A 15,198-nucleotide genomic window follows, 5' to 3' on the forward strand; every position below is an offset into this window, starting at 1 on the left:
CTATCAGGAAGTCCAACAGCTGTCTGAATTTGAGGTTTATAGTGTCCACACACAAGCACTTAATATTTTGAATCTTTTAAAATGTATTTTCTGGATATGATTTTCATTTCAATGCGCTGTAAAAGGCATATTGAATCTTGCTCTTCAATGTTTACAGGCATGATCTCCACTACCAAGTATGTAAGTTACCATTTATTATATAACCGTGGGCTCATCACAGTCTGATAGAGCTGTTCGGACCAAGTAGTAATATCAGGGCTCTCTCAGCCTCACATATCTCAAAGGGTGTCTGTTGTGGGGAGAGGAAAGCAAAGGCGATTGTATGCTGCTTTGAGACTCCTGGTAGAGAAAAGTGGCATATAAGAACAAACTTTTCCTCTTCTTCTAAACTTTCTACATTCCTAACAAATTTCTCACTGCCATGAGATCTTCCTAGCATGTTACTCCAATGATATACCTCTGGCAAAAGAAGATATTGATTTCTACCAAGAAAAGTCTTAAATTGGAGATAATTCCAACCCCAAAACTGGTAAAATCTGCTAATGCCAACTTTAGAAAGCTTATTGTTCAAAATAGCCTCATACTGCAATTTGTGGCATCTTTTCAATGGTCAGTGAGGAGCAATGTGAATGTCACATTTTGTAAACTCTAGTGACTCACTCAACCTGCCTTGAGTATAATATCCGCTTTAGAGGAACTTTTTCTGTCCACCCCCTTGCCCCAGGCCAGTGCAAGTAACCCTGGGGATCATCTACCCTCTCTGAAGGTACACTTCCCCATTACCCTAGATCAGCAGCTTTTATCTCTACAACTGTGGAAGCATTTTTGAGTGTTAAGCAGTTTCTTCCTCACTTAACAAGGTCCATCCCCAACACATAAAGACATGATATAAACTCTCCAAGGAATTGAACTGATCACCCTCAACAGTTGCTCAATCCAACACAAAAATCCTCTATAGATTTACCAGCCAGATGTTAATGATCAAATTTGGAAAACTCAACAGTGGCCACAGGATTGGAAAAGGTCAGTTTTCCAATCCCAAAGAAGGGTTATGCCAAAGAATGTTCAAACTACCTCACCATTTCACTCATTTCTCATGCTAGCAAAGTTATGCTCAAAATCCTACACGCTAGGCTCCAGCAATATGTGGACCGAGAACTTCCAGAAATACAGGCAGGATTTTGAAGAGGCAGAGGAACTAGAGATCAAATTGCTAACATACGCGGGATCATGGAGAAAGCTAGGGAGTTCCAGAAAAACTTCTACTTCTGATTCATTGACAATGCTAAAGCCTTTGATTGTGTGGAACACAACAAATTGTGACAAGTTCTTAAAGGGATGGGAATACCAGAGCATCCTATCTGTCTCTTGAGAAACTTATATGCAGGTCATGAAGCAACAGTGAGAACCGGGCATGGAATCACTGATTGGTCAAAATTGAGAAAGGAATTCGGCAAGGCTGTATACTGTATACTGAGAGAGCTCCGTCAGGACAGCTGTGGTAAGCCCAATTTCACCAAGCTGCCTGCCTGTGGGGGAGCGTGGAATCAAACTTGGCTTGCCTTTAAATACCACACTCCTTACCACTACCCCATGCCTGGCATTACCCATCAGGCCATGTGATACCAGCTGAACTGCTTGACTCACCCAGGCTTAGCTTCTTGCTACTGCCCAGAAACAGCCACCCTGATAAAGACAGTGCAGTTGAGTTATAGCCTGGGACCTCCAATCCCAGTTGCCTATTTAACTTGTATGCGAAGCACATCATGAGGAAGGCGGGGTTAGAAGAGTCACAAATTGGGATCAGGATTGCAGGGAGAAATATCAACAACCTCAGATATGCAGATGATACCACTCTAGTGGCAGAAAGTGAAGAGGAACTAAAGAGGCTGTGGTTGCGGGTGAAGGAGGAGAGTGCAAAAGCTGGCTTGAAACTCAACATCAAGAAAACGAAGATCATGGTATCCAGCCCTCTAAACTCCTGGCAAATAGATGGGGAACAAATGGAGATAGTGACAGATTTTATTTTCCTGGGCTCCAAGATCACTGCAGATGGGGACTGCAGCAAAGAAATTAAAAGATGCTTGCTCCTGGGGAGGAAAGCTATGGCAAATCTAGACAGCATCCTAAAAGCAGAGACATCACCTTGCAAATAAAAGTGCATATAGTCAAAGCTATGGTCTTCCCAGCTGCAATGTATGACTGTGAAAGTTGGACCATAAGAAAGGCCGAGTGTCAAAGAATTGAGGCTTTTGAACTCTGGTGCTGGAGAAGACTCTTGCGAGTCCCTTGGATTGCAAGGCAAGTCAGTCCTAGAGGAGATCAGCCCTGACTGCTCTTTAGAAGGCCAGATCCTGAAGATGATATTCAAATACTTTGGCCACCTCATGAGAAGGAAGGACTTCCTGGAGAAGAGCCTAATGCTGGGAGAGTTTGAGGGCAAAAGAAGAAGGGGACGACAGAGAATGAGGTGGCTGGATGGAGTCACTAAAGCAGTCGGTGTGAGCTTAAATGGACTCCGGGGAATGGTAGAAGAGAGGAAGGCCTGGAGGACCATTGTCCATGGGGTCGCGATGGGTCTGACACGACTTTACAACTAACAACAACAATGTTAGTGATCAGAACTCCTAAATCAGCCCTTTTCTCCCACCACTTCTGTGCGATTCATTCACATCTACTCTCCTCAAAATCTCGTCTGTTCCCACTGACCATTCCTTTCCTTATATTTCAGTCCTTACCTACCAGACATTCTGCAAAGATTCAAGCATGGGGGACTAACATTCAGAGACCCAGGTTCATGAGCCCCATTCTACCATGCAAGGTGCTGGGTGACTTTGGGCGAGTCACTCTCTCAGCCTGATGTACCCTGCATAGTTGTTGTGAGATCAAAAATACAGATGGGGAGAACAACACTTGTAAATTGCTTTGCATCTCCATTCAGGGACAAAAGGAAGATACAATTGTCTGGCAAATAAAAATGATGCAACAAAACCTCATTAAGGTGGCTCAAAACTCTTATTTTATGTTAGCTTCCATCCACACCCCTGCTCTTGGATGTCACCTCCCTCACAAACAAAACACTCAGCACTTTCCCTCACTGCAACAGGTACATTTCTCTTCCACTCCCATGAGTTACTGAACAGAGTTGCCACCATGCACTCCATTGCACCCACTTCAACCCCTTTTCTTCTGTGCCCCTCCTGTACCCCTCCAATACATTCTGGCATCCCCTTTCCTATTTTTCCTCTAATGCTTGTTTCCATCAGCAGCTTTCCATCATCTTCACACAGAATAACTTTCTTCCTCCCTTAGTCTTCTTTCCCTCCTCCCAAAGGCCGCTTCTCTGTCATCAGCTAGAGAAAGAGTGACAGAAGAGGGCAGAGGAGAAGCAGAAGACAGCAGCAGTAGTAGTGAAGGAGGCAGCTTCTGCTGCTGGAGCAAAGGGGAGGCCCAGAATGCATGCATACTGATGGGGAGATAGTGTCCCCCTGACAGGACGAGAGAGGTTGGCAGCTGTACATGAGCAGCCTGGCCCAACTGAGTTAGAGAAGAAAGGGGGACCTTACAGCCAGCTGACCTGAGGCAGGCTTTTTCGCTGTTCTTGCTATTCCTGCCACCACCTTCCTTTTCCTTGCTTGCAGGAGGGATAACAGGTTTGGTAGGCTGGTTCTGGACCCCAGGCCATAGGTTTGATACCCCTGCTCTATAGTATACCATAGAATCAAACTAAAAGGAGAACATCCATCCTCTATAGCTAAGGTTTCCAGCAACTGTTCCCGCAACTGTGTTTTTTTTAGAAATTGTGCAGATCCAGGTGGGGTGTTTGTCTATCAAGGCTTCTGACAGGCTCTGCAAATTTTAAAAACATTATTATGGCACCAGCTACCACCACAAGGAGCTTCACTGTGTAACTGAAGGTAAGGTACAGAAGTAATTTTATGACTGGCTTGACCTCAGCAACTGCAGCAGCTATTCTGTTGCAGCTTCACCCACCATTTTGTATCAGAATTCCAAAAGTATTGCTGGTTCAAAACAGCACTGATCCTTGTTTTTAGAGCGGTGTTTCCCAACCTTTTTGAACCTGTGGACAACTTTGAAATTCTGATGCAGCATGGCGGGCGGGTACTACTATGAAATGGCTGCCACAGGCAGTGGAGTCAGCCAGAAATTTGCTGCCACAGTCACACATCCTTGTGTTGTGGTGGCAGCTGATGCCAAAGCAATGTTTTTAAAAATCTGCACAGCTAATCAAGTCTCCAGTGGCCAATCAGAGACCTTGATAGGAAAATGACCCACCTGGCCCCATCCATTTCTAAAACTCTCATAGTGTACCAGGAAAGGTGTTGTCAGGAACTGCAGTGCCCATAGACACCATGTTGTGGGCCCCTGCTTTAGAGACTTTCTGATATACAATACAGACCAGGAGAAAATTGTTGTCAGTTCTGATGACACAAAAAGCAGTAGTAGGAGGGGAGAGACCAGTGGACAAAAAGGAACTAGGAGGGCTAGTAAGGAAGTGTGCATAGAGAGGAAAGACTGAGCACAGTGAAGAAGCAGGTGGGGAGGAGAAGAAGAATGGTTATGAAAACTGGATGGAGCGCAACTGGTTAGACTGCCAAGCAACTATACATGGGAAAAGAGTTAAGGGGGGGGATACCATGTAGATGTGGGGGGCTGACCAGCAGAACCAGAGTAAACACGAGTGGAATAGTGAAAACACTAGTACGAATCCCATCTCTAGCTTTCATTTTAAGTGATATTTATTTATTTATTTACTTAATATTTATATACTGCCCTCCCCCGAAGGCTCAGGGCGGTTTACAGGGAACAGGGAACATATACAGATATGGTAAAAAAGGAGATGGCATTATGGCATTTATGTAGGTTCCTAATCATAGACTACTAGGTTGGGATGACTAGAAAGTACTATGTTATGCTATTTTAGCAGATTGATATTTTTTGCTCTTGGGGGGAATCAGAAAATAGGACCCACAAATTTGGTGTAAACTAGGTTTTTTTGAACTGAAAACCTCATGCAGATGCAATAGGACTAGCAGCATGTTTGATCATCACAGTGGTACATAATTCGACAGCTAGGTGAGTCATAATTGATCTTGAGTGGAACTAAGTGGGTTACCCTTTGGTGACTGTGGGTTCTGCTGGAGGGGCAGTCAGAGCACTTCAAACTAATCCCCTATCCACTCCCATGTTAACAGCTGTCCAATCCTACTAACCAGAGTAAAAGGTTACACCACAGCTAGCTTCACCTTCCCATTTTTGCTTTCTTGAAGCAGCTGGATTCATCACATTTTCATACAGCATTTTAAGTTACTACTGCTCCTCAGTGTGTCACACAACATTTTGTGATGTCTGTACATGTACAGACATTCTTTTTAAACAATTCAGATTATTCTGCAAATCTGGGATTTTCCCCTATATTTGCAAAAATACTAGCCACTAAGATCTCTGTTGGGTGGATTTTTTTGATTGGATGTGTACCACACATAGCTATTAAAAGTTTAAAAGTTTAAAAAAGTCTACCCAGAGCTAAATCTGACAAACCATGATTGTGGACAGAATTCATCTAGAAACCATATTCAGCTAGCCCATTCTAATTCTAGCTTCTCTAAGTTTCACATGAACTTTTTCTCCAGATAGTTAAGTTAGCAGTGGTAGAAAGTACTGCCAGTCATGGTGACTTCATAGAACAGGTGGTAAGGGTAAGATTCTTCTCACCAAAGCTTGACTGCTCAATGGAGATTTGATTGGCTGTGTAGATTTCTAAAGACATTGCCGTGGCAGCAGCTGCCTCCACAGCACAAAGATCTTCACTTACATGACTGAAGATAAGCTGTATCAGCTATTTTCTGCCTAGCTCCACTTCCTAGAACACCCATTTTGTGGCAGTCATGTCATGCCTACATCCACCATCTCTATCTGAATTCCAAAGTTGCCCACAGGTTCAAAAGATTGGGTACCTCTGTCATAGGATTTTCAAAGGAAGAGATGTTTGCCTGCCTCTGCATAGTCACCCTAGACTACACTGGAGATCTCCCATCCAATACTAACCACGGACAATCCCTGCTTAGCTTCTGAGATGTGATGAGATCATGGCAGTTCTTGTATATATTAAAAATATACATATGCATTATTCTCTTCTTTTCGCTCTTCCAGACCCGGAATTTAGAGGAACAGTTTTCTGCTCAGAATTCAATAACATGAGGCGGCTATACTACAGTGGCAGAACTCTCATATTCAGGACTAAGTACGCATAGTGTTATTACCCTACCTAAAGCTCAGTCTTTTTAAAGCTATCATCTTTACCACACATTTTTAATGGACTCCTATTATTTTTAAGAAGAGCCTCTTGTGGCGCAGAGTGGTAAGGCAGCCGCCTGAAAGCTTTGCCCATGAGGTTGGGAGTTCAATCCCAGCAGCCGGCTCAAGGTTGACTCAGCCTTCCATCCTTCCGAGGTCGGTAAAATGAGTACCCAGCTTGCTGGGGGGTAAACGGTAATGACTGGGGAAGGCACTGGCAAACCACCTCGTATTGAGTCTGCCATGAAAACGCTAGAGGGCGTCACCCCAAGGGTCAGACATGACTCGGTGCTTGCACAGGGGATACCTTTACCTTTACCTTTATTATTTTTAAGTATACAATACTCTACCTGCCTCAGATTCTATCATGTGAACCAACTCTCTCTGATTGTTCTGTGTAAGTTTCAGAGGTTTGAATCCCGAGAAAATCTTCAGCATTTTGTTTCATTCAGTTCTATCAAATACTTGATTTTTATGAAATATTTCTTAAAACAAACTTCAGGCCTGTAGAAATTAAAATGACTATTTAAAATTTAGAAGTCAAAAATTCCACAATCCGATCCACATTGTTAGATATTTAGAATACTCCAGTGTCATTTCACTTTTGGTACTAAAAAAACTAGACACTGATAAGTTTGTACATGAAGATTTGTACTCTGACCAAGAGTTACTTTCAATACACAACAAATCTCCTCCATTTATTGTTACAACTACCTGAGAGAAGACAACTAATAAACTTCATGTTGTGGGGGAGATCTGAATTCGGGTTTTCCAAGAATATCATCTTATATTCTAATAGTGAAGTTGGTCAATCTTTGAATACTTAAATTTGGTTACTAAATCTGTGAATAGGCAAGACAGATCTTTCTACAAACTTGAAAAGGGCCTAAATTTGCATAAAACTGTGAAAAAAATTTTTTTAATGAAGGCTTTAAAAATCTGAAAAAAATGACAAAAGGAGTGCCCGTAGCTTTAAGCAACATATTTTCCTTAGTAGCTGTTGCTAGGCAACTACAGTATTCCAGACTAGGTTCTGTCAGCAGGGTAGAGAGGTAGGGCCCTTTCCAGGCCCAGTATTTGCTTTGAGGAACTCATCAGGACCAGGTCTGACTAGAGTTGCCAGTTTCAGGGTTGGAAATTTCTGGAAGGGTCTGAGGAGGGCACAGTTTGAGAGGGGGGAAAGGCCTCAAAGAGATATAATATCAAAGAGTCTACCTACCAAATGAGCCATTTCTTTCCAGGGGGACAGATCTCTGTCATCTGGAGATCACCTGTAATTCTGGGAGATCTCCAGGTCTCACCTGAGAGTTGGCAATCCTAGATGGGGCAGCAGCCTCTGTGTGACTTGATATCACTCAACTTGCATGACTCAATTAGCCCTAGGTGTCTACTACTGTTCAACAGCAGCCACCATATGAAAGCCAGCATAGTGTAGCAGTTAGAGTTTTAGTATAGGGTCTGGAAGATCCAGGTTCAGATCCCCATTTTGCTGTGGAAGTTCAGATTTCGAACCAGTCATATACTTTCAGACTAACCTACCCCACTGGGTTGTTCTGCAGATAAAAAGGAGAGGATGTTTTAGTCTCCACTGTGGAGAAAGGTGTGGTAAAAATTAAGTAAATAAGTAATAAATATAGCGGAAGATGGGAGGCAAATAAAAAGTAGGTTGGTGAATGGCTGAGAGAGCGAACAAGGTAGGTAAAGAGGAGAGGACAGGGTGTTTGCCAGAGGGAGCAAGGAACCCTCCCAGATATCTCTGGTTTCCCTACCATGCAAGTGGACCTGGCTGGTGTCACAAAAATGGCCCATACTTTGCACAGGTAGAGGCTACGAGGGAGGGGGGGGGGAAGAAAACGACAGCTTAAAACAGAGGGGCAGATAAAGGTAGTTTGACTATTGAGTGAGAAGGAGATAGGGTTGCCAATTCAAGGTTAGGAAATTTGTAGAGATCGGGGTAGTGGAGGATAGGGCCCTCCTAAGACCCCATTCCCAAATATCCAAGAACTTCTCAACTTGGATCTGGCAATTTGAAGGGGAAATTATCTCTGTTGCTGTGACTCCAAAAGATCTTAGAAAGATAGGAGGAAGCAGGAAAAAAGGAGGACTTTCAGAAAAGGGAAAGGGAGAGGCTTCAGTTGGAAATTATGCCATACAATCTGTGTTCCAGAGCACTCAACGCTTGACAATTTTACTGAGGCCCGGTGGGGAGGGGGTAGTTTACTCCTCTACTCTCAACCACTGCCCTAACACTCTCTGATCGCTATGTTTAAACATCCCTTCAAAATAAGATGCAAATCAATGGGAACCCTGACCTTGTTTCTCTGCAACGAGATAGTCCCATCTGGGAGTGATGGGAGACAATAGCACCTGAAGTGTGTTGTAAAGGGCTGGGGGGGGGGAGGCATCCTTTGCGGCCCACCTCCAATTAGTCGACGGACCACATGTGGTCCGCAGCCCACAGGTTGGGGATCACTACTCCAGAGTGTGTAGTTCAACTGTAATTCTTGGAGATCACCATGCCCTACTTGGAGGATGACAACCATACACGTGGAAGCAAGCTCTGTCTGATTTGATATCACCCTTCTTGCATGACTCAATAGCTGCTTGTTAGTGTTCAACAGCAGCCACCCTATTATAAAATAGGGTCTGGGAGACCCAGGTTCAAATCACTATCTTGCATTTGAAGCTCACTGAGTGATTATAGACTAGTCACATATTTTCAATCTAACTTACCTCACAGGGTTGTTGCACAGCAAAAAAGGGACAGAGGATAAAAATGTCAGCTGCTTTGGTTCCCACTGTGGAGCGAGGCAAGATAAAAAGTAAATAAGAAATATAGCTGAAGATAGGAGGCAGATAAACGGGAGATTGGTGAGTGGCTAAGGACAGAATGAAGCAAAGGAGAAGGATATGGTGATTGCCAAGGAGAGGGAAAGGGGAAACAGCGTGGGGAGGGGGATCCACGGAAAAGTGAAGTGACAGCCCATGTCCTTAAGGGTTCCTACAGCACAAATGAGCCATAATTTTCCTAGGTAGAGGCTATTGTGGGGAAAGAGGAAAAGCTTAACACACAAGGGCAGATAAAGGTAGGTTGGCTGTTGTGTGAGAAGATAGGATTGCCAACTCTAGCTTAGTCAATACCTGAATTTTTTTTTGAGGGAGGGAGGGAAGCCTGTGGAGGGAGGGATTTGAAAAGGGGATGGACCGCAGAACGGTATTTTGCCACAGACCCCACCCTCCATGGGAACTAGGGTTGCCATCTTGCCATCTTCCTGGGGAGGATGGAGATCACCCAGAATTACAACTGATCTCCAGAGGACAGAGATCAGTTCCCCATGGCTGCTTTTGAAGGTGGACTACATGGTATTATACCCTGATGAGGCTGCTTCTCTCCCAAACTTTGCCTCCCAAGGTTCCAGCCCCAAATCTCTAAGATTTTGCCAACTTGGAGCTAGTAACACTATAAATAAGCAGGGAAAGAGGAAAGTCTATAAGAGTTTTCAGGAAAGGGAAATAGGAAATAGTGGAGGGAGGAGACAATAGAGATGCTTCCCACAAGTTATTGTGAGTTCTCATTTGTGGCAGTATAATCACTATATACCACTGGTTCCCCGTAAATCTATCATCTTAAGGACCTCTTGGAGGGCTGGAGATGTGCCAGAAGACTGGAGGAGAGTGAATGTTATCTTCAAAACGGGAAGGAGAGAAGACCCGTGAACTATAAGCTAATGAGTCTAACCTCAGTTGCACAGAAGATAATGGAGCAGATTTTAAAGAGGTCGATTTGCAACAACTGAAGGACAATATGTTGATCTAGGAGAAGTCAGCATGGATTTTTCTCCAACAGGTCTTGTCAGACCAACATTGTTTCCTTGTTTGACCAAATGATGGGCTTACAAGATCATAGAAACTCAGTTGATGTAGTTTACTTGAATTACAGTAAGGCTTTTGACAAGTTCCTCCATGATGTTTAATGGGTAAACTGGAGGACTGCAGACTGGTTAGATGGATAGGAAACTGGTTAGAAAACCACACTCAAAGGGTAGTTTTCAATGGATTTCATTGGATTTGAGGGAGGTGAGTATTTTTATCAATGATCTAGATGAGGGGGTAAATTTGCAGATGAGATCAAATAGGGAGGGATAGCAAACACCCCAGAAGTTCGCGAGGTCTCAACATGCTGGAAAAGTGAGCAAATGTTATGACGCAAGCCAATAAGGAGAAACACAAGAGTTCTACATCTGGGTCACAAAAATGAGAAGCATGGAAGGGAGATACACCTCTGGGGAGCAGTGAATGAGATCTTGGGGTACTTGTGGACTGTAAACTAAATATGAGCAGACAGTGTAATGCAGCAATAAAGAAGGCAAATGTAGTAATGGGCTGTATCAACAGAGGCATCACATCAAAATCACAAGATGTCATAATCCCGCTATATACCGCATTGGTCAGATTGCACCTGGAGCAGTTCTGGAAGTCTCATTTCAAAAAGGATGTGGACAAAATTAATGGTGCAAAGGAGAGTGATGAGGATTACCTGGGGCCTGGGGACCAAAGTCCTATGAGGAAAGGCTGAAGGACTCGGGAATGTTCAGCCTGAAGAAGAGGAAGTTGAGAAGGGACAAGATTTTTCTCTTTAAGTTGAAAGGTTGTCACTTTGAGGAGGGCAGAGAAAGGTTCCTGTCAGCAACAGAGAATAGAACCCACAGTAATGGGTTTAAACTACGTGTAGAACGATATTAGCTAGTTATTGGGGGGGGGGGGATTCAGTTAGAGTAGTTCAGCAGTGGAATTGGCTGCCTAAGGAGGTGGTGAGGTCCCCCTTACTGGCAATCTTTAAATACCGGCTGGACATATACTTATCATGGACACTTTAGGCTGATCCTACACTGAGCAGAAAGAGCCTATTGTGGCGCAGAGCGGTAAGGTAGCAATATGCTGTCTGAAGCTGTCTGGCCATTAGGCTGGGAGTTCGATCCCAGCAGCTGGCTCAAGCTCGACTCAGCCTTCCATCCTTCTGAGGTCGGTAAAATGAGTACCCAGCTTGCTGGGGGGGGGGGTAAACGGTAATGATTGGGAAAGGCACTGGCAAACCACCCTGTATTGAGTCTGCCATTAAAACGCTATAGGGCGTCACCCCAAGGGTCAGACATGACCCGGTGCTTGCACAGGGGATACCTTTACCTTACACTGAGGAGTGACTTGGACTAGATGTCCTATATGCCCCTCCTAACTCTGTGATTCTCCAGAAGTACATCCCTGTCAGTCTTGCTGGCCTTCCACTTATAAATCCAGTATTGGACTTAGTAAACCAAAAAAAAATGTAACAGTCATCTTCGCCCCCCCCCCCTTACACAGGAAGCTAAGAGTAGACAAACAAATGAAGCTCCTGTTCAAATCACAATTTGAGGTTTTATTATGTATATATATAAAGCAGCAGTGAAGAGACTGATGTGGCAGCTTGAAATGATTTGAATTCAAGGTAATTTTCTATTTTAGAATGTCTCTTTTATAACTGACTTGGCTTGGAAACAATGATCAATCTTAAATGAGCCAAGGCCGGATGGTCGTTACTGATCAGATCACTGCATTCCAAGAAACAGAAGGAAAATGTTTATTAGGCCCATGTTTACAAATATATAATTATGAGTAATGAGACAATTGCAAAGATTAGGAACTTCCTGGGCATAAACTAGGAATACAAGGTCACCCATATAGGAAAATTGATGACATACCTCATGTCCCAGAGCCCCAGAATCATGTCATTGAGAACTGTATGAACTATTGTGCTATATAGTAACCAATGAGATTCTTTTTCTCATATCTCTCTCTTGACAAAGACAATCCTTCATAAGAGGGCTATTACTTCAATTTTGAGATATTACAATGAAATGTGGTGCCCACCAGTGAGTTTTTCAGAAAACAGTTTTTCAGAAAGCAGAAAGGGCCTTTGGCTGCTGCCATTCAAATGAAAGAAATTTCCATGGGTGCAATAGCAGCAGCTTCCAGGAAGATCAGGAGGACTAGTGAGCATCTAGGCTTGTGGTTCCATTTCTTCATCAGGCTTTCCTTCTTTATATTACCCATTCTTTTTCTCCCTTCCTTCTTATGGGTTTCCTTTCCTTCATTTTATTCTCCTTCTGCAAGTCAGGCATAGTGCTTGGTTCTGCCACCTGTAGCAGGGAGGTTTCTAACTATTGTTTAATCTCCCCTCTCCCTCAACTTAACGAAATAAAATAATTATTTAGAGTGAGCCCAAATGAAAAAAACATTGAATTTGAAAGATTAAACAAGTAGCAAATACAGTTTCACAGACGTAGCATAGTACCAAGTACAACAAATCATGTTTGGGACTAAATCATTTCTACTGGAGGATTCGATGCCTTTCAGTTCCATTTTTACAAAAATGGCAACTCTTTAATCCATGGACAGTGGAGGCAATAGCTCTTTACATCCCAGTGCCACAAACAAAACAAGAAAGCCATTCAATCACAGTATATGGAAATACTAATACAGAATAAATAATAACCTAAAACATACTTTCAACAGTATGTTACTTACCTGAAGGACAGGCACTTTTTGTGGTGTGTTCTGTGGTGACGGATGCAGTTGAGCCCAAGGTTGATGGTGGGTATGTGGTGGTGGTGAAGACTGATGATGAATGCCTGGATGAGGCTGCATGGGAGGACATGTTGGCATTTGCTGTTGAAAAGATGACTGACTGGGGTGCGGCTGACCAGTTATCAGTCGTTCTTGTATTGCTTGTGGATCAGCAAGGCCAACTCCTGGACAGCCATTTGGTCTCATGTGACCACTCATTTCCCGTGGTGCAGAAGACAAACCCATGAATGGCCGATTCTGTTGTATATTCCGAGGGCCCATACTCCTCTGTCCAATTCCCATGGCACCAGGTGGCTGGTGAGATGGCTGAGGATGGGGCATATTTGGATAACTGCCAACTTCCATTGGTATTCCAGCACTACCAGGCCTAACCTGTGGAGGAGGGGTACCTGCTGGATTACTCATTGCTTTCATAGGTGACATGGGAGGTGGAGAAGCATAGGTTCCCTGAGGCTGTGAAGGGTGCATAGCTTGTGTGTTCATTTGGTTAAGTGAGCCACTAGGATGAAGGGGCTGCTGGTGCATTAGTCCTTGACCACTGTTAGAAGGAAACCCTACAGCATTTGGGTACCTTGGTACAGACTGATTCATTGGAGTGTTATTTGTAAGGCCTAAATTCTGATTTATCCCTGTATTGTTTACTAATCCCTGATTTAGGTTACTGTAAGGATAACGAGAATACTGCCCTGAGTTGTTTATAGTAGGTGAAGGTACTGTCTGGCCCCGAGAACTAAAATTAAGTGTTTGTGGCCTAACAGCACCTTGTTGAGGAGGATTAGGGGAGAATCTGGGATTGTGGGCTACTGATTCTCCATGGAGAGCAGTGGGGGGATGGTGGTGAAATTGCTGAACTGAATGTCGTAAAGAAGGCCCCATGCTTGGATTCTGTTGGGGCACATGAGACATATGGCCAGGTCCTGAGGTGGCAATAAAAGGATTTCCCTGATTAAGACTTTCCTGGCTTTGAGAAAACTGGTTCATCCTCTGCTGTTGTGGCTGACCATGCTGTTGCATTGAGAAGTCACCACGAGCCATGTAATTTCCCATCTGCTGAATGTGCTGAGGATGTCCTTGTCCAGGGGGTCCTGATGGTGTTGGTGGTGGCTGCTGAGCAGGTGGAGGTTGTTGTTGCTGGTATGGTGCTCTTATCTGATCTGGCACTTGAACTGCCCGTGGCCCCCACATGGAACTACCATCAACAAAGGGTTGTCCATGCCTTTCAGTCTGCATACCAGGATATACTCCCATCTGACTGCCAGTTCCCCCACCATGAGGAACTGAAGGATTATGATACTGTGAGTGAGGAGATGCTATACCATTCCCAGGAGCATTACTCATCATTCTATTGGGCTGATCCATCAGGTGCAATTTCTGTTGTTCATACTGATTATAGTGATCAAAGTGGGATAACTTTGCTTGATTTTGACTACTTGGAGGATGGTGAAGGGGGGACTGTAAAGTGGCAAATCCTTGATCAATGGGCATCGGCTGCCCCATAGGATTTACTGTGTTTTCAGGGTATCCACATTCCCCCAGGCCTTCCAGACCTTCACTGAAGATATTCCCATCTTCTCCAAACAGACTCATCATTCCTGGATCTGCCATCTTTGTCGCAGCATGCAGCGTCTCAGAACTATAACCAGAATACTAGTCTGTGCTTCACCTCACTGAGGTGTTTGTCTTCAAAGCCTTTAATCCTCAACTAATCGCCTTCATGTCATTCCATATTTTCTTAATTCTTCTGGACCACAGGGTGTCAGGCAAATTCTTATTACCAGTCCTAAAAAAGAAATGTTTAAAAATTAGTTTGAAAATAATATCAAACTCTATTAAAATGCCATTTTTGCCAAGTCAAAGATTGTTTCAAGTCATGAGCTTTTGAAATGTTTCATTTAAAGAAATATTCATATGCAGCTTCATTATAAGAATTCACAAAGCAAGAAAACAGTAACCTTAAATTCATCTATTCACGATACTTCCTTGTGTTCTGTTCTTGGATGGAACAGAACAAAATAACACAACAGGCAGCTGAAGCAGCTGCCTCAGCAGGCAGGCAAATGTATGAATATAGCCAAGGAGCCCATCTGCTGAACTAAAACCCTGAAAATGCTCTAGTTACCAACAGTGTGTCCTTAACCTTATTCCCTTGAGCAGAGTAATCAGATGAGTGAACAAGACAGCAGCCACTAGGGCTACAATGAGCTAAGTGAGTAGTTATATACCTAACTTTCTAAGGTTCTTTTCTTCTAATATTCAAAA

General features: G+C 43.6%; 1 protein-coding gene across 10 annotated transcripts in view; it reads right to left on the reverse strand.

The window, feature by feature from the left end:
- The window catches only part of CHD7 (chromodomain helicase DNA binding protein 7), a 178,538-nt gene that overhangs the window by 119,975 nt on the left and 43,365 nt on the right, over positions 1 to 15,198 (reverse strand). For 9 of the 10 annotated variants that reach the window (XM_077352324.1, XM_077352326.1, XM_077352327.1 and 6 more), the window contains one exon: positions 12,880 to 14,719. The exons of the other annotated variant lie outside the window; for it this stretch is intronic. In XM_077352324.1, coding sequence (XP_077208439.1) covers positions 12,880 to 14,544 — 1,665 coding nt within the window. In that variant the 5' untranslated portion in view covers positions 14,545 to 14,719. The remainder of the gene's footprint in view (positions 1 to 12,879; positions 14,720 to 15,198) is intronic. 10 annotated transcript variants of the gene reach the window in all.

Source organism: Paroedura picta, chromosome 9, assembly GCF_049243985.1.
Source record: "Paroedura picta isolate Pp20150507F chromosome 9, Ppicta_v3.0, whole genome shotgun sequence".
Taxonomy (NCBI): Eukaryota; Metazoa; Chordata; class Lepidosauria; order Squamata; family Gekkonidae; genus Paroedura; species Paroedura picta.